General features: G+C 40.5%; 1 protein-coding gene across 2 annotated transcripts; it reads right to left on the bottom strand.

The window, feature by feature from the left end:
- Nucleotides 1-27463, bottom strand: ITM2B (integral membrane protein 2B). Of its 2 annotated transcripts, none has more exons than XM_030454624.1 (6): nucleotides 27167-27463; nucleotides 10096-10224; nucleotides 7731-7934; nucleotides 5687-5797; nucleotides 1958-2108; nucleotides 1-728 (listed from the first exon to the last, which is right to left on the bottom strand). In XM_030454624.1, the coding sequence occupies exons 1-6, from the start codon at nucleotides 27263-27265 to the stop codon at nucleotides 640-642; spliced, it is 783 nt and encodes a 260-aa protein (XP_030310484.1). In that variant the 5' UTR covers nucleotides 27266-27463; the 3' UTR covers nucleotides 1-639. The 2 variants fall into 2 exon arrangements, with proteins under 2 accessions (XP_030310484.1, XP_008491009.1); XM_008492787.2 differs by having other exon boundaries at nucleotides 7731-7937; nucleotides 27167-27460.
- Between the last annotated feature and the right edge of the window lie 504 nt (nucleotides 27464-27967).

Here is a 27967-nt window from a genome sequence, read left to right as displayed (position 1 = left end):
TTTTAGACAAACAGCTTTATAAGGTTTATTTTCCATTGCACATACATGGATTATATACAAGTTAGTAACATAAGTTACTTCTTAATTTTCTAGAAGATTGTTACAGCAAACACTTGTCATTTTAAAACATCGAGTCAGAAATTAATCTAAAAAGGAAAATATGACAATATTTTAAAAACAAAACAAATTGCACTTTGTTAGGGAGAGTCAAATACAGATTTATCTATATGCTGTAACAAACTATATAGCAGATAATATTACAGTTAGAAGTAGCTCTTGCAGTCCATTTGTACATTAATAATTCTTTTAAATTTTTACCTAATTAAAAACCGGTGGATATTTCAAAGACTTCCTCTTCTTTCTAGTGTTCAAGATTCATCACATGAAATGCACTAGCAACTAAGTTTTTATACAATTGCTATTCAAATATAAGAACACCACACCTGAAAATAAGGAAAAGAACTAAAACATACTGATTTTTACATGTATCATGAGATGAAAAGTATGGAAGGTGTTCAGCAATAAAGCCCTGTCCACTACTTACATAAAAGAAGATTTTAAAAAATAATCACTGCACACAATACAAAGGGTGGGGTCATACTGTACTTTTTAAGTCTCCTGCAACAGTAATATTCTTCATTACTGTTCACAGATGAGTGTTTCCATGGCAAACCTGTTCTCAAAGTGTCGAATCTTTCGGCAGTTAATGGCTTCACGCTTCTGAATACCTGTTTGTATTAGTGAAGAAAAATTGAGTTGTTTTACATTTGTTATAATAAGATGTCAGAAATATGCTATATAATATTAGATACAAAATAATGAGAAATCATACCTACCCTTCTGTGATCCCCCTCTCCCCACATAGGCCCACATTCATATTTAGAAAATCAGTAAGCAGGCGATGATGCTAAAGGTGCAGTGAACTAAGTCACAGTACTGGTTTAGTTAAAACCAACCTGCCAAACCCCTGCACTAGAGCTTGTTTTAACCCACATCAGTTCCCAATCTCCCTCTCTGTCCATCTGTAGAAATGCTTGTGGCGATCTGAGAGGGAACAGCAAAGGAATAGACCACCATAAGAAAAAAGAGTGGACTAGTAGTATGTGAACAACATCTGGGAATCGGAGACAGAATTTAACCACATTTTAGCCAAACTAATGCCTACCACCAACCTATGCTCATCATTTATTACCACATACTAAATTCTGAATCAGATTTTCCGGTTAAACATTGCTCTGAATTATTTTTATAAAATATTTTCCCTTCTTTTTTCAAGCAGCCAGGTCAAAAAAACCCAAACCGCTTCAAGCGTGCACATGCACATCCCATACATTTAAAAAAAGTAAAATAAAAATTACCAGTTTGAGTAAATTCTGAGTGAAAATTTTAAGGCACTATTTAGTAGCTTGTCAAGACTTTTACAAATTATGTTTTTCAAACATTTTCAATTAAGAAGTATCAAGCACTACAATTTTACTGTGAAGACAACTCTTACAAACAGTGGTGCAAAGAGGAAGATGTGGACTAATTTATAGATGGCTTTAATGACAAAAAAGAACCTGCATTTCTGGACTTTGACAGCAATGCTACACAGTCTTCTCATATATTAAAGGGATTTTTTGTCTTGTTTTTCTGGGGAGAAGGAGGTGGTAGGTAATGAAAGAAGATTAAATAAAAGCATAAAACCCTGAATGCCAGAAAACATACCCACGAAACACACACTTTTCAGCAGCTCCTGGCTCACTGGGGCCTTGAGCACTTTTGCACAGTAAGATTACTTATTTCCATACCTACACAGAAAATATCAGCTGTACTTAAGCCCACAGAGCCAGTCAGTGCAATACGCAACCCTTGCTTTAATAAGAGTCATTCTTTTCAACATAATCAAGCCTATTTATTGAACTCAAGCAGCACTGAACCTTCTGCCAACGCAAAAGATGGCAGGAAGAACATTTACCTTTCATGGCTTCCTTGCGTTGTAGCTTGTAGGTTTCCTTGCCACGGCAGAGGCGGTAAATAAAGAATCCCAGCTGATCCACGTTTTCAATGCGATCAGTGACAATCATCTGTTCATGAATCAAGTAGGACTGAGGCAAATATGTTCCAGCCTGTTGAATAAAAATGTAAGACTTCTGTGAAAAGCCATCTCTTCATGGTTTCAGTACACAAAAACCACTGTGATGTGTTCCTTTAACACATCTCCGAGATGCCTTCTTTGTGCTCTTTCAAAATATTTTTTTTACCCACGGAACTTTATTCTATATGTGCAAATGTGACTGCACTGCACTACAGAAATACGTAACAATTATATTCAAAAGGGTCACAAAACTTCCACTACTGTATATATCCACTGCCCTCCTGCTACAGTAACATCAGTCTTCAGCAGAGAGAGACGTTTTTTCCAGGAGCATCCCATTTTCATGGATCAGTCCCGCACTTATCATCCGCATTTTTCACTTAATTCACAACAGCCCTCAGTGGGAACTACTTCAGACAGGAGTTGCTCTCCATGGAGATACTCCTGCTGATGAAGTACACCAGCTGCAGTATATTCCAGTTGCATCCCAGGGGTTTGGGAAGCCTTGAACATATTTGCAGTATGAATCACAACTCTCAAACCAAATGTAAGATGAGACCATCTAGCTCCATCAAGTATTCCGGTGAATCCCAGAGTTGTTTATACAGAAAGGTATTAAAAAGCCATGGTGGCATATCAGGTGTTTTATGGTAGTACAGTGAAAAAGGGAAGAGCCATGATGACACACAAAGGCTTCCCAAGCCTCTCCTAGTCCCTTCAGTGTCACTTTGTCACTGTTGAAATGATGGAGGAATCCAGCTCTGTGCAAGAGTCACTGGTACACAGCTGAAGATGCGCGCACTTTGCTATCAGATTACTTCCTAATACTGCCACTGGTAAATAATCATCAACTTTTTTTAAATATTACTTCATCTAAGAAATCCTGCTAGGGTGGTTCTACTTTGTGGCAGTAGAGAAAGTGTTGCTTATGTTCTAAAAATTAAATTACCACTTGGGGAAACAAATTCAGCTGCTGTGGTGAAAGATCACTATATTTTTATTGAAAATAAACAACTCGAAAATTCCACTGCAAAACAAGACTGTCTTTTCAGTCCAAGTGACGTGTTGAGAATCTAAGTGCTATTTTTATAATTAAAGAAAGGACAGACTGCATAAAATTCACTTCAAAAGTATAAACATTTTCTTCATAACACACCATGAGGAAATCGACAGCAATTTTTATTTTTCTTTAAATAAGAGCGTGAAAGACTTCAAACTCCCAAATTATGCCACTCATTAGTAGGCAATTAAGTAATTGTACATTACTGTATCTTAACTCTTGGTCTATCATACACCAGGAGGGAAGCCCAAGGGAGCCTCAGAGCAAAGCAGCAGTGCAAGGGAGCCAGCAGGGTGGGCAGCTGTGCTGAGGACTTGGGGCAGCCTGTGAGGACATCACTGGGCTCCTGTCCTCCAAACTGCAGATCCCCTGGGACCTCCCCAACCACTCATTCCCTGGACCCAGCATCCGTGGCCTTCCCAGAGGGCACAGGAGGAGGAGGGGAGCTCAGTGCAGGAAGCTCCTCCACCCATCTGCTGCAGGAGTAATTACCCAGCACTGGGATCCACCATAACTGCAAATATCATCATCTTTCAGATGTCCTGTGCGTCACGTATTGTTAAATTTGGGTGGCTGGCTCAACAATGGGAATGAGCTGGATGAACCTTTGTGGATACCTGGGCTTCATCCTTGTCCCCCAAGGAAAGGAGGCCTCTCACTGTCTGCATATTCAAGCAAAATGGGGTTCTTTAGGCTGGGATTATGGCTTTTTAAAAACAAACAAAAAACCCCAAAAAAACCCAAAACCAAAATAGCCTAGAGCACCTCCATTTTCATAAAATGGCCTCTGCGTGTATTCAGAGGTCCTTTTAATGAATGAGCACTTTAATTTCATACATTTTTTTTCCATGTGCAACCAGCGTGACTGCAGGACAGAAAACAAAAATTTATTCACTTTATATATCTGCAGAATAGTTTTCAAAATTTCAGTTACAAAACATTTAGCCTGGTTTTCTGAGACAGCAAATGCCCACAGCTTTTTGTTACTACAATGAGAATTAAACAGATGTCTCATAAAATTAGGGCACTCACTATTGGGGACAGTGATCAAAACAGTTTGTTTTTGCACAGATTTTCAATTAAATGAAATTATCCTGGTTATCCTCTTACTTGTAAACCAAGCATATTTGATTTAGTTCTAATTACAAACTAGGAAATGAACGGATTTTAATACTGGAATTTGTGGGAACTAAAAATGGGAACAAAACAACATACACAAAGTTGAAAAATCTGGGGCCATTGTGTTTTACAAGCACCACCTGATCTTTATAGTCAAGAAATGAAAGTGTACTTTAATAGCTCATCTCAAAATGGGCAGCAAAAAAAGCAGCACAGGACTTACTTGTGAAGTAATTTTTCACATTGGATTTATATATATACATGAACTACTGAGAAATGGGTAAAACTGTTCCTGTAGCCCCTAGTTTCAAAGCCTTGTTCCAAAGATGTAAACCCAAAGATGGTATTAACAATTCTAAAGTTATAAAATCCTAGTAAAATCAAATTTAAAACACTCTCCCCAGTCTTAGACACAAGTTAGCTTATCAGCTCTCTTCCCCACCTGAGTGTTTTTGCTGTTCTGTAAAGAAACCAGAAGGCTGAAAAACAAGTTAAGTACTATATAAATCTGCATTTAAAGCATATATATGCAAGAGCTTAAAAAAAAAAAAAAAAAAAAAAAAAAAAAAAAAAGATTATATATAATAAAGTAGTATGAGACCTCATTAAATTATCTGCTGTGGCCTCCTCAATTTCACAGGCCATTACATTTCACACAGTTACTATTACTAACAGAACAGTGTGTCCCTGTGGTGGCACCAAGCCAGCCAGCACCAGCACCACAAGCCCAGCAGTAGCTTTCAGTTATCAGACCCTGCTGGGAAGTGATGAAGAGCTCCCAGAACTTTATACTGAAAACTCATTTTCAGTTGTTCAGTGATTGAATCTCAGTCCTTTCCACAGTCCCTGTTTTTAAGGACAACAAAGGTCTGATGCTCAGAAAACCAGAAATCTGGCTACACTAAAAAGCCCCTTGCTTAAATGGGCTTTGCTTATCATCCTGATAAGCAATCCTGATCACTCCTACAAATCCTCCCTGGAAACAGAAAGATCCATCTTAAGGCTGCTGGAAACCTCATGAACTCACATGCAGTGCTAGTCCACCACATGCAGAGCTCTCCTGAGCACAGAGGGCAGATCCATCAGACCTCACACACATCCCTCTCAAGCCACTGCATCTGCTCAAAGTAGGGGCAGTAGAGACCTGTGCTTTACACAATGCCCACAATAAAGGGTTTCCCAGTACATCTCAGCTGAGCAGTCTCATTCCAGCACATACCTGTTTTATGGAAACTTGCCTTCCTCTGAATTTATAATTCCTTCATGACTGTAGATAATTAACTAAGAAGGTGACAGACTTCTCTCTTTACAGAAGATCTCTACTGATTTGTTAAGCTTCCAACACAAGTGAGAGTGTCAGACTTCTGGCAAAAAAAAGAACTATCTTTTTTCCCTGTTTTAAGAACAAATTGCTTACGATTTAACCATACCTTGATGTTGATGAGGAGCTCCAGGAAATTTTTTGGTGGCATAACAACTGAAGTGTTCAGAGGAATCACATAGCACTTATCCAGGCTAAGGTCAAGATAGGCAGTGAGTCTCTGTTGAGGAAATATTTACTTTCATCAAAATACATCATAACAATTTCATACAGACTTTGCTAATCTGCTGTTGCCTTGTGGTGTTCTTCAAATTGTTGTTTTACTCACTAGAAGGTCCGTCCAACAAACTCAATTTGAGAGTAGAAAAATGCAGAAATAAAAAGCTGTCTTCCCGAGAGTTGAAACCTATGACAGGGATTTGTGCAAGGCAGCAGGCAATGAGTAAATCAAATGCACTCCAATAATGAAATTACAAAGGTGTATCTGATCTGTTAGGTCATCAGGTACAGTATTCATTTATTCCTAGTACCTGCATTCTGAAGCAACAGGGCAAAAACCTTTTTGTTCTAGCAGAAAGTAAAAAGCTGCTGGTAAGAACAAAATATACAAGAAAAAAATAGTTACAGATAATGCAACAAAAATCCTTTTATTTTCAAAAATACTACTGACTTTAAGTGTTAATGATTATTAATAGCTGATTTATTTTTTTTTTTAGGATACTTGAACTGTAATACTTGCCATTATTTGATAAATACAGAGATACAACAGCCCAGGGAATTTTCCTGATTAATCAAATGTCTCTGCTCACTGAACTGTGTTTTACTGCATCTGCTCCTGCTAAAGAAGACATTATCTCAAGCTGCTGAAAGCTCTAAGATTGCAGACATGTATAAAATACTGAGCAGCAAGACAGTACCAGGACAGCAATCATCAGTTCAACCAATCTCATTACATGAGAGTAAGTGCTGTGCATAAAGCAAATGATCCTTGCACTGACCTTTAGAGCAAAGCCTTTAACCCATTAAATCAAAAAGCAAATTTATAATATTATATTGTTCCTATTCACTTCTAACATACTGCTTTTGTTTTGGGTTTTTTTCTGGTTTTGTTTCTTTGGAGGCTTTGCTCTAACTCTTAGCAGAAGCTCCCTAAATATATTCAGGAATATTATAAAATTACACAGCTCAAGTGAGCCGTGTTTTCCTCTGAATCAGGTTATGAGTATTTGATAGGCAGCACTTATTTTGCCTCATAAAGTTGAAACTCCAAGGTTTGCATTAAAACCCAGGATGCCTCCCTATTCTTCTTTTTCATCCTTGCTTAAAAAAGCTGTGCAGTGAAGTTTTCAAATTTTCACAGAAAATTAGCTTCCTGAAAACCAGCTGGAGAACATTTCATTGCTATCAGACAGTTTCCACTGGGCTGATACAGAAAAGAAGGGCTTATCACTGTTTTATGGCTCTGACGTTGATACTGAGAGCTGCAGGCCTGTTAACTGCCTTCCCAAAAATTTATTACCACAATTCCTATCAATCAAAGATGTTCCTATGCCTTGATACCCTGGGTCCTTGCCTTTAGGAATGCCAGTAGCCTGCAGTGCATGAGGAAGGCTGATTCTTACAGGCTTCCTGCAGCATCTGGAAAACCACCTCTCTTCCACGGTCAGTCAGCTAGTTCTTTCTGAGCTATGCAATGAGAGCAGCTTCTAGGGGTGCCTGAACATACCAAGTGATGTCAGATAAAACCAGCCCCTGCAAGCTGGGGTCAAAGCTATGACATTCTAAACTTCCCTTGGCTCCACAGCAGTTGGTGAAAATCTGGCTCGGTGGACTTGGCACAGCAAGAACTATGTTCTCTTTGTTTCCTCATACTCAGGAAAGAAAGAGCTCTAAGATTTTTCTCCTTCTAAAAACAGAACCATATTTGCAAATGGTGGTTTACAAACTATCTCATGATGACTGTAAAACGCTGTACTTTATGTGCCCGGTTAATAACTGCTTGCAGCCTGCTGCTGATCAAAATGTTTCTGCTGCCTCCTCCACCCTCCACTTTACCCCACCACAATAATTAGGGAGTACATTTATCAGGATGACTGAGAGGGAACATTTTTCAAGTTTTAAATGCTTTCAACCTCTTCAGAAATACATCTTACCCGGTGGAAGTCGTGGACGATATCAGCAGGATCGCTATCAGCAAACTCAGGGACTGGCACACTGATAAACTCAACATCTTCCTCCTCCAGGATCTGAATGTTTTGCTCAATCGTGTGGTAACGAGCACTCTGAGCCTCTGCCCCAGACTCAGGTAAACTTAAGCCATCTTCAATGTACTTTATTCCACAGAAATACACACCACCCTGCTGAAAGATAGTAACACCAAACCAAAATCGTTAGAACTTGATAGAAGCTTAAAACTTAAAATTCTCAAAGCACTCTGGAGAAGAAAAACTTGTCAGCCTAGATGAAATGTTTTCCCTCTAATTTGATCCATACATCAAAGTAGGAGCCAGTTTCTATCTACCACGGGTAAAAACTTGATTGTACTGAACCCACAGGGAGTTCTTCCCTCGAATTCTGGGAAAACAGGATTCCAAAAGCAGGTTCTTAAAATCTAGTCTTCTAATATGCATCTATTATCTGTGGCACATTGCACCTTGGTTTTAGAATCACAGCTAAGTTTCTATTTCTATATTCATGCACATTATTATTATTATTATTATTATTATTATTATTATTATTATACTTAACTGCAGTCAGTAATTATAATTTAAAATGTTGAAACTGGTCATCCAAATCATCTTTAAAATGCAAGTCTTAACTCTGAATTTGGTTCTGCTGGCAGCAAGGGGTTGAGCCAGACATAATTTCAAAAGTTTCCCCTTCAATCTCAGCTGTTCTGTGAAGATGCTTACTTTTGCAAGGCTTTGGAAGTTTTGCAAGTCAGTTCAAAGACAAAAAAAGTAATAAAAAGGAATTTTTAAAAAATTGTGTCCTTCTGTCACAGTATATATGGCAGTATACATATCTTAAGTGAATTGCAAAAAAAAGTCCTGAGTCAGAGGCAGCCATATACCAATTTTATAGGCCAGATAGTTTTAGAAATATACAATTTATGCACACACCATCAGTTTAAAGTTTTACACTGAAAACTTCTTCGGTGTAATGTTAGCTCAATTCCTCAATGCTTCCTTCAACCCAGATCTGACTCATAAACGAGTACCACAGGTTTCAATTAAACAGCACTTTCAATTTTAGCAAGCTGGTGTGTGAAAGGTGGAGCACTGAGGTGCTAAGCACTGATGAAACACACATTAGTGATACCACAAGGCCTTCAGCTATCCTGAGCCATTCACCAAGATAAACTGTGCTCTTTAAGAATCATTTGCTACTGCTCCCCTGTAGATTAGGTTACCACAATAGCCAGAAACTGTAAACTGCAAGTTCAACAAGAATTTCTCCTGGATGAAACCTTGTGCAATGTAGTCTGCTGGGAGATGTCCCTGCCCATGCAGGGGGGTTGGATCTTGATGATCTTTAGGTCCCTTCCAACCCAAACCATTCTATGACTTTATGTTTAATCACTCTGCTTTCTCCATTAGAAGTTACGAAAATGGTTTTAAAAAAATAATTCTGGGAGCAGGGACAGGAACACAGAATTCCTGCCTTGCAGAAACTGTGCACTAACCAGTGGGATAGAGGGAGTAATGTTTTGCTTGTATTCTCCCTTTCTGACCCTGTGCATCTTGCAACCCCAGCAATTTCTGAAGGACGGAGGGTTTGCTGGCACCACTTTGGTAAGAACCCAGCACATCTACTACTGCACAGTGACAGTTCCCACTGAGGAAGACAATGCTTAACTCAGATCTCCCAGATTTCAGGTAAATACTCACTTCTCTGGCACCACTGCCTTTGCAGAGCTCCTCTTGCCTCAGTGCCAGTCACAAAGACTGAAAATACATTTTGCCAGAGGTCTGATCTTGTCAGTGTGCATTACATCTGACAGAGGATGTTTAACCATGCTGACTGTGCTTCTCCCAGGTCTCCTGTAAAGCCTGTTTTTCTCATCTCTGAGAGGGCTAGGAGAAGGAGGAGAGACACTTGACCAGCATTCCCTTTGCTGTACTGCATGATTCTAGCAAATCTGGAGTCAAGCAAGGAGGCTTTCAAAGGGTTAATCTATTTCCAGTATTCAGCACAGCAGAAGAGCAGAGAAAGCAGGTGAAATCTGGGGCACCACTGGGGTTCCTAAACCCAAGTCCTATTTAGATTAATCCTTTCTCTGCAAAATAAGGTTTTCTGTTGCTCCCTTTTCTTTGTCAGCTTTGCTCCTGCCCTCTTCTGCCAATAGGGAACTTCAGAGCTGGCCATACACTTTGCCTTTAGAAAAGCTGAAGGTTTAGGAAGACAAAAATGGGAGCAGCAAGGCTGGTTTAATTTGTTGCTCTTCTTCCCTCTTCTAAACATAAAGCATAAGGGAGAAAAATGCAACCCTCCCATAATACAATGAATTTGACTCACCTGGAATGCAAAGTATTTGTACAGATAGGCACCACCCAGGATCACACCAGCCAGCATAAATGCCAATCCAAAGCACATGCACCAGCACCAGGCCCTCCTCTGCCCAACAGGCACAGCATCCTCAGGGTCCTGCAATGCATCACAGAGACCTTCACCACGTTGTTCCCAAGACACACAGGAGAGCAGAGACTTCAGGCCCAGCAACTACAAACATTGCATCCATCAGCAAAGGCCACGAATGTGTTTTATTTGGTAAAGTTTAGAACAGATTTTTTTAAGATGAGGTTTAGGAAAACTTGTACTAACAGTCACTTTTCATGCCATTGTCATTGGCAGACTTAATTCTTAAGAGAAAAAGAGAATAAAATCTCCTGAGATACCTAGTAACACAGTAAGCCACTTTGCAGATAGCAGGAAAAAAAATATACATTGTCAGTAAAGTGAGGGAGCCTGTTCAGAGGGGTCAGATTTTTTTTTTTTTTTTTTTTGCATAAGCAATTTAAGTGAACCTGAAGAACCAACAAAAGATGAAAGGTAGTAGGAGTAAAATACAGCCTTTCCTATGTTGAGACATTGGGAAGAAAGAGACTTAACCACTTCTTTGCTAGCAGAACAACAGGAGTGGCAACGAAAAAAAGGTACTTTGTAAGCTGTAGTTCAGGAATTTTTCTGCTCTAAGACAGCATGTGCCATGCCACAGGTTATCTGCTGTGCATGTTATGCTAAAGGAATGACAGGATTTTTTCCCTCTGGGGCACTGGTTTCCATAACCATGCAGTCTCTACAGGCATCCTAAGCAATAAAATGCTTCTTGCAAAATCTTCCCTGTATCAGTCACATCACAATGCTCTTCTCTCCCTCGAGTGTTTGCATAACTCACATACAACAAGAAAAAAAATCCAACCAGAAAAAAAATCTTTGAGTCATCCTCTTCCAAGTCCTGATAATCATAGGGAAAAAATCTCAGAATTAAAATAAATACAAAGCAATTCATTACCCTTTTGCAACCAAAAAAACCCCAACAGTGTAGCATGATGACAAAATCAGTATGGCCAAATAAACAGAAACCCCCTAACCAAAAACCAGAGGTACAGCATGAAGGAAATTCTTGAGAAAGAATTGATAGCTTGGCTGCCAGTCAGTGTTCTGCCTCATATGGGTTCTTTTTAAATTAGGATTGCATCTTACTTTGTGAACAAAGTTGTGGCTGCAGTCCCCACACTGCCTTGGTCCAGTGTGGAAGGAATTCTCCTCATCTGGCCAAAGCTATCTAAGCAAATCTGACACCAAATGGAAAGGGGACCACACTTGTAAATGGTGGGGAAAACCAGCAGCTTCCTTAGAATGACTCACTCCAACCATCCTCAGGAGGGAGAATTAAGTCTTTCTTCTCCCTGAGTACCTGGGAAGATTCCTTGGTTAACAACCGAGGTAGCTAAGTCGTATGTTGCTAAAATTAGGTGACATGAACCCCACCTTTAGAGTTCACTGCAATTATCTTCCATACATACAGAAGTGGCACATACACATACAGAAGTGGCAATGAAGCTTCTTTTGGCAAGCAACAGCTGCCAAAATCTAATTCAGACATATTTTGAGTAAAACTCTGAAGCTATTTCACAAAGTTTGTATTATATTACCTCGCAAACTACACAACAGCAAATCATGTGAAATCTCCATCTGTGGAGGTTTTCAAGACCCAACTAGACAAAACCATAGCTGATCTTGCTTTAGCAACCATCCTGCTTCTAAAAAGAGGTTGGACCAAATTACTTCCAAAGGCCCTTTCCAAGCAACCTTCCTGGGATGCATTATAAGACAAATTAAGAGTGGACAGAAAACAGTTGGTGTGGACTGAAAATGCAGACTGAAAAGACAAGTAACCAGTAACAGTAACTTTTAAAATTTTTTACATCACTAATTGTTTAAGGAATTAATTGTAAAGAATTAAAGGATTACAAACTGTGGTTTTTAACCTAGCTCTTTGCAAAGTCTGAGAACAGGACGTAATACCCATGGTAATCTAATTAACTTTGAGGTCAGGTTAAGATTCACCGTGGATTTTTCTATAAACCATCCCAATTATAAATCTAAACCAGGTAAAACAAGGATTTTTATTTTTATGTTGCCCTGTAACATTAGGTAACTATTTCCCTAGATATTTCAAAGCATAAAGGACACTTGATTTAAATTTTTAAAAATAGATGTCATTTAATCGTTGTAAGTTGATGTCAGAAAAACTGACAGCAAACTAGCTCTGAGATACAGTGCCAAAATATTCCCTAGCAAAGAATATATAAAAAGTATCTTTATTCTTTCCTAGTGCAGCTTTAATGTGCCATTGTCCTCCTGCCTCCTTTTTTCACTCTAAGGAGAATTATCCATTAGTGGAATAACTGCCTCTTCTACTCCTACATCTTTCTGTAAATTCATACAGATTTACAAAATACACATCTGAGAAGTGGTTCAGAAGGTATCCACAGCGTGAATATCTACCCAGAAATGAGGATTAATGTCAAATTAATTTTGCATAAGTCAAAAAAAGAAATCAGAAAAAGCAAAGTAACTTTTACCACACTAGGAGGAACCTGAAGGACAAGTTTATCTGTATTCCACCCTAAATAATTTTGCTTTGAAATATGAGATGACAGAAGTAATACAAATTCTTTAACTCTCTACCAGCAGCTAAGTTTTATAATTGTTATTTCTTAAGGCATCCACAATGGTGGAATGCTAACATATTTTCCATTTGTAGTTGCCTGCTGAGTTGATTTATCCACAACCTACTGAAAACAGAAGATTTTAGAGCAGGAGTTCAAAACCAGCTTCACTTCTTGCTTAGGACACTTGTATCCTAGTACAGAGGAACCATGACACTGAAAACTAAATACACCATCAAACAGTTTAAAACCATCTCAAACTAAGATTATACATAACCTCTGAAGCCAAATTATACTCCTATTAGTAGCTGTCCCATGGCTAAGCTGGCTAACCTCTTCTATTGTTGCCATGACAGCTCTTTTTGGGCTGAAGTGACCCAAAAGAATAATTCATCCCTCAGTATATAAATCTGACCCTCTGCAGTGCAAGAGAACAAAGTGTGATGGATGTTCACCCTTCTTCCAGGTCACTCGTGTTCTGAAAGAAAAATCATTAAGTGAAACTGGATCCCCACTAAGAGGGACAGTGCTGACTTCGTGCCTCTCCTCACATGGTTAGGACTTCACTTTGTTCCCAGACAGCAGCATCAGCTTCTGAAGGCAGAGCACAACATGAGATTGCAGCTTCAATGACTGATTTTTCTCTAGGTCAGCTTTCCATCACCAGAGGTATCTGACAAAAGAAAGCAGCATATACTTGAGGTGAATATTGACCTCTAAAAGCATGCTTCTCTATTTCTGTGAGCAGCAATACTTGATCAGAGCAGTCCTGGTCCTTTCCTTTCCCCTCTTCTGCTTCATCCCTGCCCCATCCAACCCCCTGGAGAATCCTCAACCTTATGATGAAGCCAGAGAATTCATCTCTGATGCAAAATGCCTTAGGAGGAACTGGATGCATGCCCAATACTGCCTTGTTTCCCTCGATGAGCTGACTGTTGTAATTGGAAAACATTTGATTAGCCTATTTCCCATGGACAAGACATGAAACAGAAGCATTTCTCTGCCACTTGTACACTAAAATCCACAGTGTTAAAATTAAATGGTTCAGAACTTCCCAATCTGGATAGCTTCAAGCTCTGTGGCACAATTTTCCTGTAAAATGAGAAGCATTACATTCTCTACTATTTGAGACTGGAAAGATGCAAATCTGTCTTCTTCCAGAAGTTACAAGATATTGGCTCTTTGCAGCAAAGATCCCTTCAGCAGTGACCCCAGCAGCTAATGCAAAGCTGCACTCTCTCTTGTAGCTGGAACCATGAAACACTTTGGAGATGGACAAATGACAGCACAAACTATTTACCAAAGCACCTCTCAGTTACAGGAAGATCCTCACAAGAACATATTTATAATAATTAGCATTGACAGTTTCTGGACTGAAAGAAAAAAAATTAATAACCTCTAAACCTGCAAAAAATAGCAGTTATTAAAGCCTACTGGCCACATATTCTCTTGCTGTTTTCAGTTCAGTTTTAATACTTCCATAATTTTTTATTAATAAATGCTGAATTTTAGAAGCACCAAATTCGTGTATGGGATAACATCACAAAATTGTTCTAAGAAAGTTCAATACTGAGCCACAAATGTGTTTAATTAGACTTGATAATTACTTAGGTTTCCCCTTGTGGCTTTTTGTACATGGTGGAATATAATTGCTTTAACATTATGACAGTAAAGCAGTCTAAAAACTTACAAGGTAATTTAAAATGGGTGAGATTATCAGACCTTGCTCCTTTGAAGAAATAAGGACACATCAATTATATGATTTTTAAAAAATTAAAAATTATATGAATCAATTAGGTAAGAATCCACCTAAACCAGATACTATGGATATGAAGTAGGGATGTCCAGAATATTGTATGACCATTGTGGACCTGTGCAAAATATAGTGGCCCAAATTTAAAAATAGATACAATAGCAATAAAAATAACTTTGGGAGGGGGAATTGTCTTTCAGAACTGACAAACAATTTTTCATCCACAGAGGAATCAGATGCAGAGTATTACAGTTTTACAAATATGACTAAAAACGTCTGCAGAATAATATACAAACCATCTATAATTATGCATCTGAGAATAACATCTTTTATACAGGCACACACAGAAGCTTACAATTAGTGTGGATAGAACTGGCTGGAAGCTGTTCAGAACAGCTTTCTTTCAAGGTCCTTTGCATGTCAGATCACACAAATGGACAGAATGCAGAGAGTTAGACTGAGATTCCTAAAGGCAAATATTGACCAGCTATAGCTTTATTTAATGGAATGGGAAGAAGCTAAGGAATATTCCCTAGAAGTGTTGTGGTTTTTTTTTAATGAGGGAGGCTAAAAAGTCTTGACATAAAATACTGACCAACAGCTGTAGAAACTGAATTCTGTTGGTCAGGCTTGCCTGCTCTGACTTGTAAATCCATAGAAAATACTCCCAAAAGACAGTCAATTTAAAACGAACTTAATTTAGAAAAAGCTCTGCATTCCTCCCATGGTATTCCTGCCTGAAGACTGCTTCAAGCCTGGTATTCTATTTATTACTTTTTGCAGATGGGAAATTAAGGCAGGCTTTCACAAGACTTCTTACTTGGCAGATGCTGTGAATCTGGAAGGCCATCGTACTGATCTAACTTTCAAGCAGCGATTTTATGCTTCCTAATAAAGTTAAATTTAAATTTTAAGTACAATGATCCTTTAACTTGCTAGTTAGAAAAACAGACTCTATATACAATAGATGCTTCAGAGATCTCTCACTTATCACAAGGAGTGACGTATTCTTTCTATGCAGATGATGAAGCCTGAAAACAAGCTATGGTTGTTTATGTGCAGTTGATATCTCTACAGTGCAACCCTTCTGTGGCAGCACTGCCAGCTCCTCATCTGTCGAGATGGACGTGGATTTCTCCATCTTGCCAAACGCTCTCTGCCTAAAGAACAACATGAAAACCAGACCTTGGTGTTGCTTGCTGTATACATCCTAAGAGATTTCCAAGGTTCAAAGTAAGGGGTGATTTTTGTTTTACTTGAATGCTGCCTTTCACCCAATAATGGAGGTGTTTTATTAAAAACTGAGGTGCCTGTCAAATAACTCATTTCATGGTTCAAAAGTCATAAACCATGATGAAAAAACCCCAACATTAATATAAGCAGCCAGCACAAGACCATCTTAAAAAGGGAATCAGTGCTGGCAGATGGTAAGGAAGTTACATGTATCAGGAAAGATGGAGGTGAAAGGAGAACAAAAACAAAGGAGAAAAAAGGCAAGAAAAAGGGACCAGAAAATGAAACTACACAAAAACACGATGAAACACAAAGAGTTCGATTTCTCTGCAAGAAACCAAAGAGAATTACAACAGCAAAATGAATGCAGACGATGTGATTCAGCAGTTCACCCACAACTTCACAATAAAGGGACAATAGAAGAACCTTTCTTGAAGAGTAATCCTCATTTACTGAATCACTGCCTTCAAATTCTGAGATAAGAGATTACAAAACTTGATAGCAGCCAAGAATTAAAGAGGACAGGTATAGAAGGAAGAAGCCTGTAACTACTTAGCTTGCTGCTTTGATTAAATTTGGAAGCAGTATTGTTAAGACTGGTTATTTTTATTGTTAGCTTTGGTGTTACCTGGATTAGAAAGCAGGGAATTAAAAAACAAAACAAAACAAAACAAAACAACAAACAATAAGAACACTCTTATTTAAATGTCCTAAAAGTTCTGTCTTTGTAGGCCAGGCAGCAAGACTTTCTTCAGGTGATGCACATTCACAGCTTCTGGCTACATCTTCATCCCAGGCTGTCTACAGCTATTATATAACTAATCCCAGACTGTATTATACAGTTTTCTCCAAACTGTGTTCCCCAAATAGCCCCTTTTGTCTCTGTACAGTTCCAAGATTCCCCCCATTTCCTTCCTCACCACCAAACCCAGTGCTTTCAAGTCTTCCTGTAATTTCCTTATCCCTTGTCTATGCCTCCCCTGCACCTTTCCCTGCCTCAGAGCAGAGTCCTCTGGTCACAGCCACAGGAGCAGTACTGGGCACACCTTATTTTCATTTCCTCCCTTCATCACTGCTAAAAGATAAACCATTCACTACACCAGTGCCATACCCTCCGGAGAAGAGGAGCTGGGCTAATGGCCACAGGACTATGCCTTTAGCCTGCCCCACCAACCAACATTCCTGTGCCTTGTCCTGCATTTTCACTGTAAACACTCAGGGCCAAGGACTGCCCTCCTTTCTTTTTCTGTGCAGCAATTAGCACATCAGGAGCTTAATACTATTTATATTCCTTTTGAACATCAGGAAGTACTTTACTGTGAGGGTGACTGAGCACTGGAACTGGCTGCCCAGCGAGGTTGTGAAGTTTCCATCCTTGGAGATACTCAAAAGCTGTCTGGACATGGTCCATGGGCAACAAGCTCTAGGTGGCCCTGCTTGAGCTGGGGGCTTGTACCAGAAGAACTCCAGAGGTCCCTTCCAACTTCAACCACTCTGTAACACACAGCTGCAGTTTTTAAGTAATACTATGCAGGAAGATTTATGAATAATTTTTTTAAAAGTAAGAAACCCAGGAGTGCTGGGTCTGTGCTAGATAAGTTATGAAGACCCATGTACCCTTTATTTCCTTTGCTTTGGGGCTTTATGATTCTTTTGCCTTCCCCTCCTTTGCCCACAACAGGAAACTTCAACAAAGCCTACACCACTTGGAACATTATGTTGTCTTAAGATGTCTGGATACTGAATTCAAAAGATCTTGTTCCAGTGACAGCCACAGAGATCTGCAAACACCACTCTACTGTACTGAAAACAGAAAGTTTTCCTAAGCCTGCCTAGTGAAGAGCTGGTAGAAGCCAGGGGTTTTTATGTGATACATAAATGCTGATGAATTTACCTGTACATTTTGACAGATCAGAATGATGGAAACTTGTCCTGCATTCCTCACCTACTTCTCTCAAGTATTTTAAGAAAAGTGATCTGATGCAACAGTTTGGAACTCATAGACCAAAACACACAGATTAAAGTTTATACAGGTAGCTGGCAAGAGATTCCTCAGGGATGGTTATTTTTTAAGAAAAGAAACTCCAAACCTAAGAGTCTAGATGGGACAGTCTTTAGAAATCCATTTGCTAATAGAAAACTAAATCAGTATGTAATTTATGGTTACAACATGTCAAACATGGCATTTCATAAAACTGTCCCAAATTTTAAAAATGCTTGATTTTTACACATTGCCAGAACAAACCCTCCTCCCCAACTGCATTCTTTGTGTTATAGTTGACTTGCATTCTACCATACTCATAAAAACTACTGTAAGTCAATCTATAGTTTTAAGTGCAATATTTCTCTCAACTTTATCTTTAATTAGATCAGTGTTTGAAAACAGGAACTTAGAAGGTTCCTATTCCACTTGAAATGGATCAATACTAAATTATCTTTTTGACCTTGACTGTTCCCAGTTCCTGTCTCTTCCTTATCCTGCTCACATCTTATGCCTGAAATTTCTCTGCTTTTTTCTTAGGACTGACTGAATCTCAGACATCACTATCGTGGAAAGCCATGTGGATTTAGCCTAGATTTCTCACAAGGCTATTTTCCCAAGCGATGATGGCTCTTTCACCCAAGAGATCTCATTAGCATGCACATATGCACCACTGAGCCTCAGATTTTAATAAGTCTATTCCCAGTTCAGCCACAGATGGTATATCATCTTAAGCAAGTAAAAACCACCTTGTCTCAGTTTCTCTCAGAAGTAAAATCCAGCATCACAGAAACCACTGGGGAGGTCTCCAGTCCAGCCTCTTGCTCAAAAGCTGAGTGGACTCTCAAGCCTGTCCTGGTTGCTCAGGGCTCTTGTCCAGTCAGGTTTTGAAAACCTCCAAGGACTGTGACTTCAAAGCTTCTATGGGCAGCCCACTCAGCATTCCATTCTCCTCAGACTGCAAAAGTTTTGCTTATACCCAATTGAAAGCTCTCCTTTTTCAGTTTAGGGCCACTGTCATAAACACTATCACTGTTACCTCCCAGATGCCAGGAAGCTGCTGTCAAGTCCCAGCCAGAGCCATTTCATCTCCAGGTTTAACCAGCCCCACTCCCCTGGCCACTCCTATCAGGGCATGTACTCCAGCCCCAAAACATTATGGTGGTCCCTGCTGGACTCACAACAATATCCTTTTTTTTTTATCAGAAAGCTCTCAGCCTTCAGCAATGCTGTGACTCACTTCCAGCTGGCTGTCCACCAGAAGCTCTAAGTTTTTCTCAAGCAGACCACCTTCCTACTCAGGTATTCCCCAGGTTGTCCTAATAGAAGGGTAAATCTGTTACAGGGCACAGGAATTTCCATTTATTTCTGAAACTCAAGTTTTGTTAAGCCCATTGCTGTGGCCGCTTGGGGTCTCTCTGAATGACAGCCCTGTCCTTGAAGAAACATATCTTGCTCATACATGTATTAGTGAGTTACAATGCATAGTACCATACAGCAAGCAGAATTCTCCATGTAGAAGCCATTCTACATGCAAATACTGAACAGCATTTAACTGCAGCATTTTCAGCAGGGAAAAGCTGATGTAGAAAGGCTTACCTTTAACTACAACACCTTTTTTAGTAAAAACTGTTTCAACAATCTGAAGGACTTCACTGCTATTAGACTATTCAAAGCCTGAAGTGGAGCAAACACTCTGGTAGCCAGGACCTAAGTACATCACACTCTGCAGAAACACAGATACTGGTCAGCACTCAAACACCTCACCAAGCAGCAACAGAGCTTCCCAAAATGGCAGCCCACAGACAGGACAACTCAGTACCCTGAGCAGCAGCCTCAAAAAGCCATGTTCAGCTGCCAGCCCTGCAAGGCAGTGGGGTTCTATATATTGTAAACATACATAGATGTAAATGTAGCGAGTTTCTATATAGACTGTAACTTCTAAAATAAATAAATAGACCTTCATGCTTGAGCAACAGTGTAAGATCCAACCCAGACATCACTGTCCCCTCCCAGTAATGACCTCCCCAGTGCACTCTTCTTCCACAGTCCTACCACTGTCTCATTCTACCCTCAAAACAGCAGAAAGCCACCATCAAAAGTAGGAGTTTGCTGAAACCTAGGAGGAAGACAACCACAAATTATACAAGGATTTGCATTCAAGGAACTCTGCTCTTAAAATGCCTGTGGGTTTTATTTTTATGTGTGGAGATATATATATATAAAAAAATATATATGCTTATTAATATATAAACTATCTAAAAATACTTGTATACACACAGAGACACACTATTTGAAAACTGCAGACAAAATACCAGCTTATTTTCCTCACAACCTCTGTAATAACTCCTGGGCAAATATTACTTTGCTGGGTTTTTTTCATGTTAAGTTTTTTAGGCAGCTGCAGAAAGGCCCCGTGCTTGTTGATGCTGAGTGGATCACTGAGGCAGGAGGTGGAGTCTCCCTCTATGTCCACTGTGGTCTTAACCTTAGGCCATGTCTGCTGCAAAACCATTTCTGACTTCAGCTCAATCTTACTAATTATTTCATTCCTTTGGTTTAACCACATCTGTAAAATCAGGACAGATATGGGAGTTTTATAAATTAGCATGCTTTTCATCTGTAGATTCAAAGTAATTTCAACTGAGGATAAAAAGCAGTACATAAATAGTAAGAAAATGAATGCTGTATTATTCATATGGATCAGGAGACTAAAACCAGATAATGCCAACCTTTGTCAATCACAGCATAAATGGGAGGGGGGGGAAAGAATAAAAAGGAATTATGCATTAGCTAACAGAACACACTATTACTTATCCTAGCTGTAGTTCTCATGTTTTGAAAACTTCACAATGGTTTTGGGATAAAGAATATTTCAAATTAATATCACTTAAAATGCAGTATTTGCTTCTAAAGATATTTCCTGAGCATCAGACAGAACTATTTCCTTTGTATGTAAGCTATTTGATGCCTGGAGCTAGTGACCCCTAGATACAAAATTTGTATAAAGCTGACAAATATTCCAAAATCTCAACTGTGGGAGAGTTAACTGAAAACATTACTGAAGGTAAGTATGTTTACTGTTCTTGTAAACTCTCTTCAAATAACAATTAATATCAAAATTTATTAAATTACTGATAAGAAAGAAAATGGAAACCAGATGAAAATAGCAAAGAAAATTGATTTGAGTCTATAAAGTAACAGCTGTTGGAATATATTTGCAACTGTCAACACTTCACTAAAATACTTAATAGGAAAAACTCATATGTAAATTGTCTTTTGAAATTTATCTTTTCTTGAAATAGACATTCCAATTTTGGGTTGACTATTTACTATAATGACAGTAGATTCATTATAGTAAAGTTCATTATAACAAAGGATCCTAAACCATTTCCCTTGAAAATATAACTGATTCTATTTTTGTTTCAAATGTAAAAAACAGGAAAGTTCAGTCTTTCTTCTTGATACACATTTTCACAAACCACCTAAGTTATCTTTAGCTTTTCCCACTTTCTTTTCCCAACAGAACTTCTGGTTCCAACAGTCTCTATTTCAGTGGTACTTTTGATACCACTACGCAATGTTAAGATCCAAACTAGTTCCTTGAAGCTTATCAGAAAAAAAGAGTATTGCATCACAGAAAGACAGAAGTGAACATAAGAAAAGTACTTACGGCATTAACTGTAACAATGCACTACAGCACAGGGTAGTTTTTCTAGATGTTGCATTATATGAAACTTCCAACTAATTATGAATTTTTCTACAAGACAATGTTAAGCCCAAAAAACAAACAAACAAAAAAACCCCCACCAAAATCAAAACCCACAACCCAAAAAAAACCAAAAACCCCCAAACTAAAATAAGTCATCCAAATATGTAAATTAACAAATTTGTTAATTTGAAAAGTGGAACTATTTAGAAGTGTGAAAAGTGTTTGCATTGTCTCTATACTCATCCCTCCAGTGAATTAATTTAAGCTGTAATGGTCCGTGTAGACATTGGCTCTTGCTCAGAGAGCCAACAACATAAATGACACAAACAACTGAGGAAGCAGTTAACACAGAAGCCTGCCAGAATGCATCCTGTTTGAAATATTAAATATAATTCTTCTGGGAAATGGTACGATTTCCAAACCAAAGCTTTGTTTGGTATTCAGGTCAGGAAGCGATGAGCAGAAGAACGGAAGTGACCTACAGACCACTGACAGAACTCGCCTGTCCCACAGGTTCATTTCCATCACCAGGGAGGATGAGGACAACACTATCTCTTCCAGATCACTTTTTGAATCTTCTAATATTTCTTTCCAAATTCCTAAACTCACATGTGATATCTCAATAGTGAGAGCTTTTCAGAGGACCATCACAAACTTTTAAGACCTTGTTTTTCTAGTATTGTTCTCCCAGTTGTTGGCAACCTCTACAGAACAGCTTGAGAGCCAAATGCCTCCAGACCACAGTGATCTTGTTTTCAGGAAGCTGCACTACTTAACCAGTAGCACAGATTTGCCATGTAAAAGGATGGAAGGGATGGTTATCAGCCACAAGGCTTCTTTTCTTAGGAACAACCACAAATCTTATTTCCATAAACTCATTTTGCCTGAATTTATGTTTGCAGGTATCCATAAAGCCAAACAAGTAACAGGATTCTGGGTGCCCTTTATGCCTGAAACTGAAGAGTTTTCATCTAAGGTTTGGTGGCTTTTCCTTAAAGTCTTAATGAAGTAAGGAAGAAGATGGAGGAAGAAAATTCCCCCTTTGCTAGGATTTTTTTTCACTGCTGATCCTCTTATAAATAATCATACCTTAATCCAGAATGCTGTGACATATAGCAGGAGCTGGCTGTTTTAATTACTTACTTGCACTGCAGAAAATAGAGGAAAATAGAGACTGCTCCTTCCCCAATAGTAACTAGTGAAAGGCCTACATAAAATTTGGCTGGAGGAAGTCTAGGATGGAAATAAAGAAACCTCCTCCAAGAAAAAAATAAAAAACAAAGCAACCTCAAAACACCCATCTATAGACATGTCTCATAAAGCGGAAGAACCTACTCTCCTGACAGCATAAGCAAGTGACTATTTTATTAATGTGTGTACTAACGTATATATAGCACATTATATTTATACATTATATATTTATACATATTTACACACATACAGGGTAGCAACTGCAAAGCTAGCACTTTTATTTCAGAAACATGTAACACCCATTACACAAATTCTAAGGGTTTTTCCAAATGGAAAAATAGTGCTCATTAAATTCTCAACAGTATTTCTCAGGCGAACACTCCTACTCTGTTCAAAGTGGCCACTATAGTATGCTTTAGAGAAGATAAAGCTAAACTGAAGACAAAAAAAAATATATTAATTCTAAAGTGCTGAGTAATAGTATTCTCATAAGGAATACATCAGAAACCTGCTGCTTTTAAAGTTCTTAAAATATACACATTAACAATCACACATTAAAATGTATACATTTTAATTTCTCTACAGATATACAAAGGTCAGCTATGATACATGTGTGAATCCACAGCTTCCATACACAAATCTCTATTTGGTAAAGATGCCCTGAGATGAGCACCCCCAAAAAAAAAAGTTGCCACCTGCCCTGCAAAGGAACAACTGCTTGAGAGCTTCTGAGGGCCTGAAAAATCTAGGGCAGGAATTAATTTAATCTCTTGAACAGACTCTACAAAGTGTCTGAAGACTTCAACTACGCTCAGGACCACCTCAGACTCTGTAAGCATCTATTGTAAGGAGAAATATTAAAATGCCACACATTGTTTGTTTGTTGGGAAACTGGGTCATAAAATGCTTTACTGTACAGAGAGTGAGCAAAGTTGAAAAATTCATGTGGCCTGAGAACCTTCACTAAGGGGATTCTGTATTTTGGCCAAGAATTAGAAGTGTCATCCCAATAGTGGTAGCAGAGTGGTAACAGTTGCACACAGTAAGTATGGAGCCACTCTCACAACCCCCAATAATACTGACACATGATTTTTGCAGAGACTGAAATTAGCAGTCTTCATTTTTTAACTCCTTTTTAACTCTTTTCCATATACTCCAATACGTAAGACCATTGTCTCCTGCAAAAGCTTTTTTTTAAGTTGTTCTGTGATACATCCCCTACTCTTCTCACATCTTCCTCTCCTCCCTTAGCCACTTAATTTCCTATTACTTAGGAACCTAGAGGTTACTGGGCAAGTACTGATGAGATAGAGTATCTCTATGCTGCATCATAAGCATATTTTGGCTGCAAACACTTTCTAATAATCCCTAGGAAGATTATCTACTCGAAAGTAATCCTGTCATGGCAGACAGAGTGGGAGTCTTCATGACAGCACACTGGGAAAGCATAACAAGGCCATCAAAGTACTAGCCCAAAAACTGATTCCACAAATCTTTATTTTCTGGATGTTTTAGACTATTTGGCTGTATTCATTAATATCATATACTGCTTTACTAATACCTCTTGCTTAAATCTTTGGGAATTCTTGACTAAAATTCTGAATGTGCAATCGTGCTGATCCTCTTCCAAAGTGTTTCTGTTTAGTTCAAGCCCAGAACTCCTCCCAGGACTTTCTTCATAGAAGAAAGCTTCACAGTATTTTTCATATTCATGCTTATTATCCAGAGCTATTTATTGTCCTCCAGAAACAAAGTCTGTAAAGACACTGGAGAGGTGAAAACAAGTGTCCCATCTACACTGTTTTGGAGATATGACCTTTTTTCAACCTACGAGAACTCACTCTCCTTGATATGTTCTCATTGGCTCCAAACATCACTTGAAGCTAAGAGTTTTTCAGCAATGAAGCGATATGAATAATACATTTGCCAGATGGGGTTTATTATCCCCCTGCCCTCCACAGAACTGCATGGGGGGTAGAAGTTCCCTGCAGAGGGGGAAAAACATTAATTTTTCATGCACTTATATTAGAGAAGGCAAAGTTCAAAAAGTAGATCTTGCACTTACCTCAAAGGTATTAATTAAGTTACACAGCAGCCCTCAGGTTTTTTTTTGTCTGAGATGTGAGAATAAACTCCCAGATTCAGAGAACCAAATACCTCTACAGCTAGCTGATATAATATGCATGGATTTCATACACTTTTCTACTATAACTGCAGATAATGCTACCATACTCAGCTCTGCTTTTATTTATGCTTTTAAACATGCAAGCTCAAAAAAAGCCTTATAGAAGAGAATTTTGCATGCTGGTAGATGTAGGTCTGCAGTTTTGCTGAGAAAAGATGGATATGTGTAAAGGAGAATGTCAAATGCTTTATGTGCCTTAAAACTGCTTGTTCACTTTTGGAATTTTCATCTGTACAGAGCATCCGCTCCTAGCATGCTATTTGAGGACTGTTTTAAGCCTTCTCCAGGCATGTACATCCCCCGATAACAGTGCAAGCATTTATGAGTAGATACCGTGAGACCAGATCACCTTTTGACCTGGTTAATAAGTGTTGGCAAGTCTCATATCTAGGCAAGGAAAGCAGTACGAAGACCGGGTCAAAGTTAAGGCAGATCCTGTATCTCATCCTCAGCTGCAAAAATTTACAGCTCTGCATTAAGGAAATCATAGTCAAGTAACACACTTCCGTCAGTCTCTGGACAGGGTCAGGAAGATTTGCTCCCCAGTGTACAATTAGCCAGATGTATTTTGTTTGTTTAGCAGTGGGAACAACAAGCTCATACTGGTAGGCTATCTGGAAACATCATTCAGGGCAGATCTGGATTCTGAGGGACTACGTTTTCTGAGACTTGTAGTTTGTGTCTCGTTAACATCTTCAATGTCAAACTGCTCCCCAAACCTGGGGTCAAAAGGAACCCTACTGCTGATAATGGGCTTGGGGAACCCATTACCTTCTAGAGAACAGCGCTAGGCACACAGATCACCTAACAGATTTCCTGACATTGCAGGTAACTTGAGTAATGATACCGTCTCCTTTGTTGTGGCACAGTGTTCTAAGGACTTAAACACTTCGGTCCGAGTTTTATAAACAGAGTAGAAGTGTGAAGTTTCACTACTTGCTGTACCAGGAAGATGTCACTAGAAAACATCTTGTGATCCCCCTTGGCTTTGAAAAGACGGCAGGTTCTGCAGGTGAAAAACGCGTCCCCATCAAAACCATGGCAAAACCTTAACTGGGACACTGGTTCATGATAAATATTCAACAAATACTGTCCTCCCAGGCAGAAATTCATCACAAAGATTCAGGAAATCACAAAAACACTATCTTTTTTGTAGATCCACTCTGGTAATTCAGAGGCCCGATGCACAAAAGACTGTGAAAGCAAATGAAAACAGCACGGCATGTTGTTTATGTGCAGCTGGCCCTTCTCCAAGTTTTCATTCTCTCTTCAAAGAGCTTAGAACAAATTACGCTACTCCTAATTAAAAACTGGTGTTGATTACGGGAGCAGAGAAGCTGCAACAACAACAAAAAAACCCCTTTATATTCTAGGCAGTTTTGCACTTCAAAAACTTTAAAAGACGTGTTCTTTGTTGCTGTTTGGAGACGCGGAGGGACGGCGACCGCGACTGGAGTTTGGGTGCTGTTTTGGGGCGGGGGGAGGCAGCTCTTTGTTCCTTTCTTTAAACCTACCCAAGTTTCAAGGCGAAGTTCGCCGCAACACACAAGCACCAGAGCTCTGCAAAAACACGCTGTGGTTCAAGCACGGCCAAACCTCCAACCATCACCCCTGGCCAAGCGATCCTTGCCCTGAAGCGTCTGAGGTTTGCGAGCTCGCTAGCAGCTTGCCGGACTTTCCCGTGGGGCCAAGAGAGAATTTAAACCCGGTGGGAAGACCAGAGCCGATACAGCCTTCTACACAAAAGCCAACTCCCGCCACTGACCCGAACACCCCGACCTTCCCACCGCAAAGCAGCTGCTGGGGACACGCTGCGGGAGCGGGCAGGCAGACGGGCTCGACGCCATCGGCCCGGCCACGAACAACCGCGGCGGGCGGGCGAGGGCAGCCCCTTCCCGGGTAGCCCCTGGCCCGGGCCGACCCCCCTCATGGAGGCGCGACCGGCGGGTCCAGACGGGACGCCGCAAAGGAGACGAAAGCGCCTTTAAAAGCTGAGTTGGTCGCGATCCAAGTGCTGTGGAGCTAAAAATAAATAAATAAATAAAAATAAACCAAACTACCACAAAAATCCTCAAAGTAGGGAGAACTGGGGCTTTTAACGCTCCTTCTCCCGTCAGCCATTTTAGAAGCATGAGCTGAGAGGGGCGGCAGGGCACACCGCTGCGCAGCTTTCCCTGCTGGCCCGGCTGCGGTTTATCGCCGGGGGGGTTGGGGAAGAGCATATAAAGAATAAAATCGTCCCCAGCGCCTTTCCTCGGCATCACCAAGCCGCTCAGCTCAGCGCAGCCCAGCCGAGCGCTGGCCACTGCCGCGCAGCTGGGCCGGCCCCAGTGGCTCGGTCCCCCGCCGCCCTCACCTTGGCGTCCGGCGGCAGGATCAGCACCTGGCTATTCTCCTCCTCCTTCTTCGCTGCCTCCTTCTGCGCCAACGCGGAATTAAACGACACCTTCACCATGGCTGCTCCTCAATGCCCCGCACACAGGAGAAGGAGCCCGGACCAGCGGAGCTTCGAGCGCTGCCTCCTGCCTTCTCGTACCCTCCTCTGCCTCCTCACCGCTGCTGCCGCCCCCGTCCCCTTGTCAGGCAGCGGCGGTGGAGGAGGAGGAGAGGCGGACCACGGCTTGGGATGGGGCGGGGAGAGGAGAAGGCGGTTCACTGAAAGGGCGGGCGGGAAGGGAGGAGATGGGGGATGTGGGGACGACGCGGGTTCGCCCTCCGCCTTCTGGGCCCGGCGCGGTGTGGCGGGGGTCTGCGGGGCGGAGCTGGTAACCCCCGCAGCTCCCCTCACGGCGGCTGAGGGCTCGGTGCCCCGCGGGTCCCGCCTCTCTGCCGGCGCCTGGCTGTGCCCCCGGGAGGCATCGCCTGTAGCTGACTGGTGCTCCCGGGAGGCATCGCCTGCAGCCGCCTGGTGCCCCCGCCCTGGCCTCGCCGGGGAGCCCCGCGGCGGCCCGGCCCTCTCAGCCCCGGGCCCGGCTCCTCTGCGAGGCCTCCGGGGCCGGCCCGCGTCTTGCCCCCGGCTCGCTGTCGCGCCGCTGTCCCTTGTCTTGGATTGTGGGCTCCCATGGGGGTGCCACCTTCCCCAGAGGGACAGGGGTGGGCGGCACAAGCAGTTGGGTTCACCTGGTGCAGTGTCTGCATTTCCCATGTTGCCATTTTT

Source organism: Calypte anna, chromosome 1 (assembly GCF_003957555.1).
Source record: "Calypte anna isolate BGI_N300 chromosome 1, bCalAnn1_v1.p, whole genome shotgun sequence".
In the NCBI taxonomy this organism is placed as follows: domain Eukaryota; kingdom Metazoa; phylum Chordata; class Aves; order Apodiformes; family Trochilidae; genus Calypte; species Calypte anna.
Note: the sequence above shows the minus strand (reverse complement) of the source record. Positions and strands in the feature narration are given on the sequence as shown.

Coding starts and splice junctions, on each gene's coding strand:
- ITM2B (XM_008492787.2), bottom strand. CDS start 27,265: ATGGTGAAGGTGTCGTTTAATTCCGCGTTGGCGCAGAAGGAGGCAGCG. Junction 7,938..10,095: donor ACAAATACTTTGCATTCCAG/GTGAGTCAAATT, acceptor ACTATCTTTCAG/CAGGGTGGTGTGTATTTCTG. Junction 729..1,957: donor ACGCAAGGAAGCCATGAAAG/GTAAATGTTCTT, acceptor TAATACAAACAG/GTATTCAGAAGCGTGAAGCC.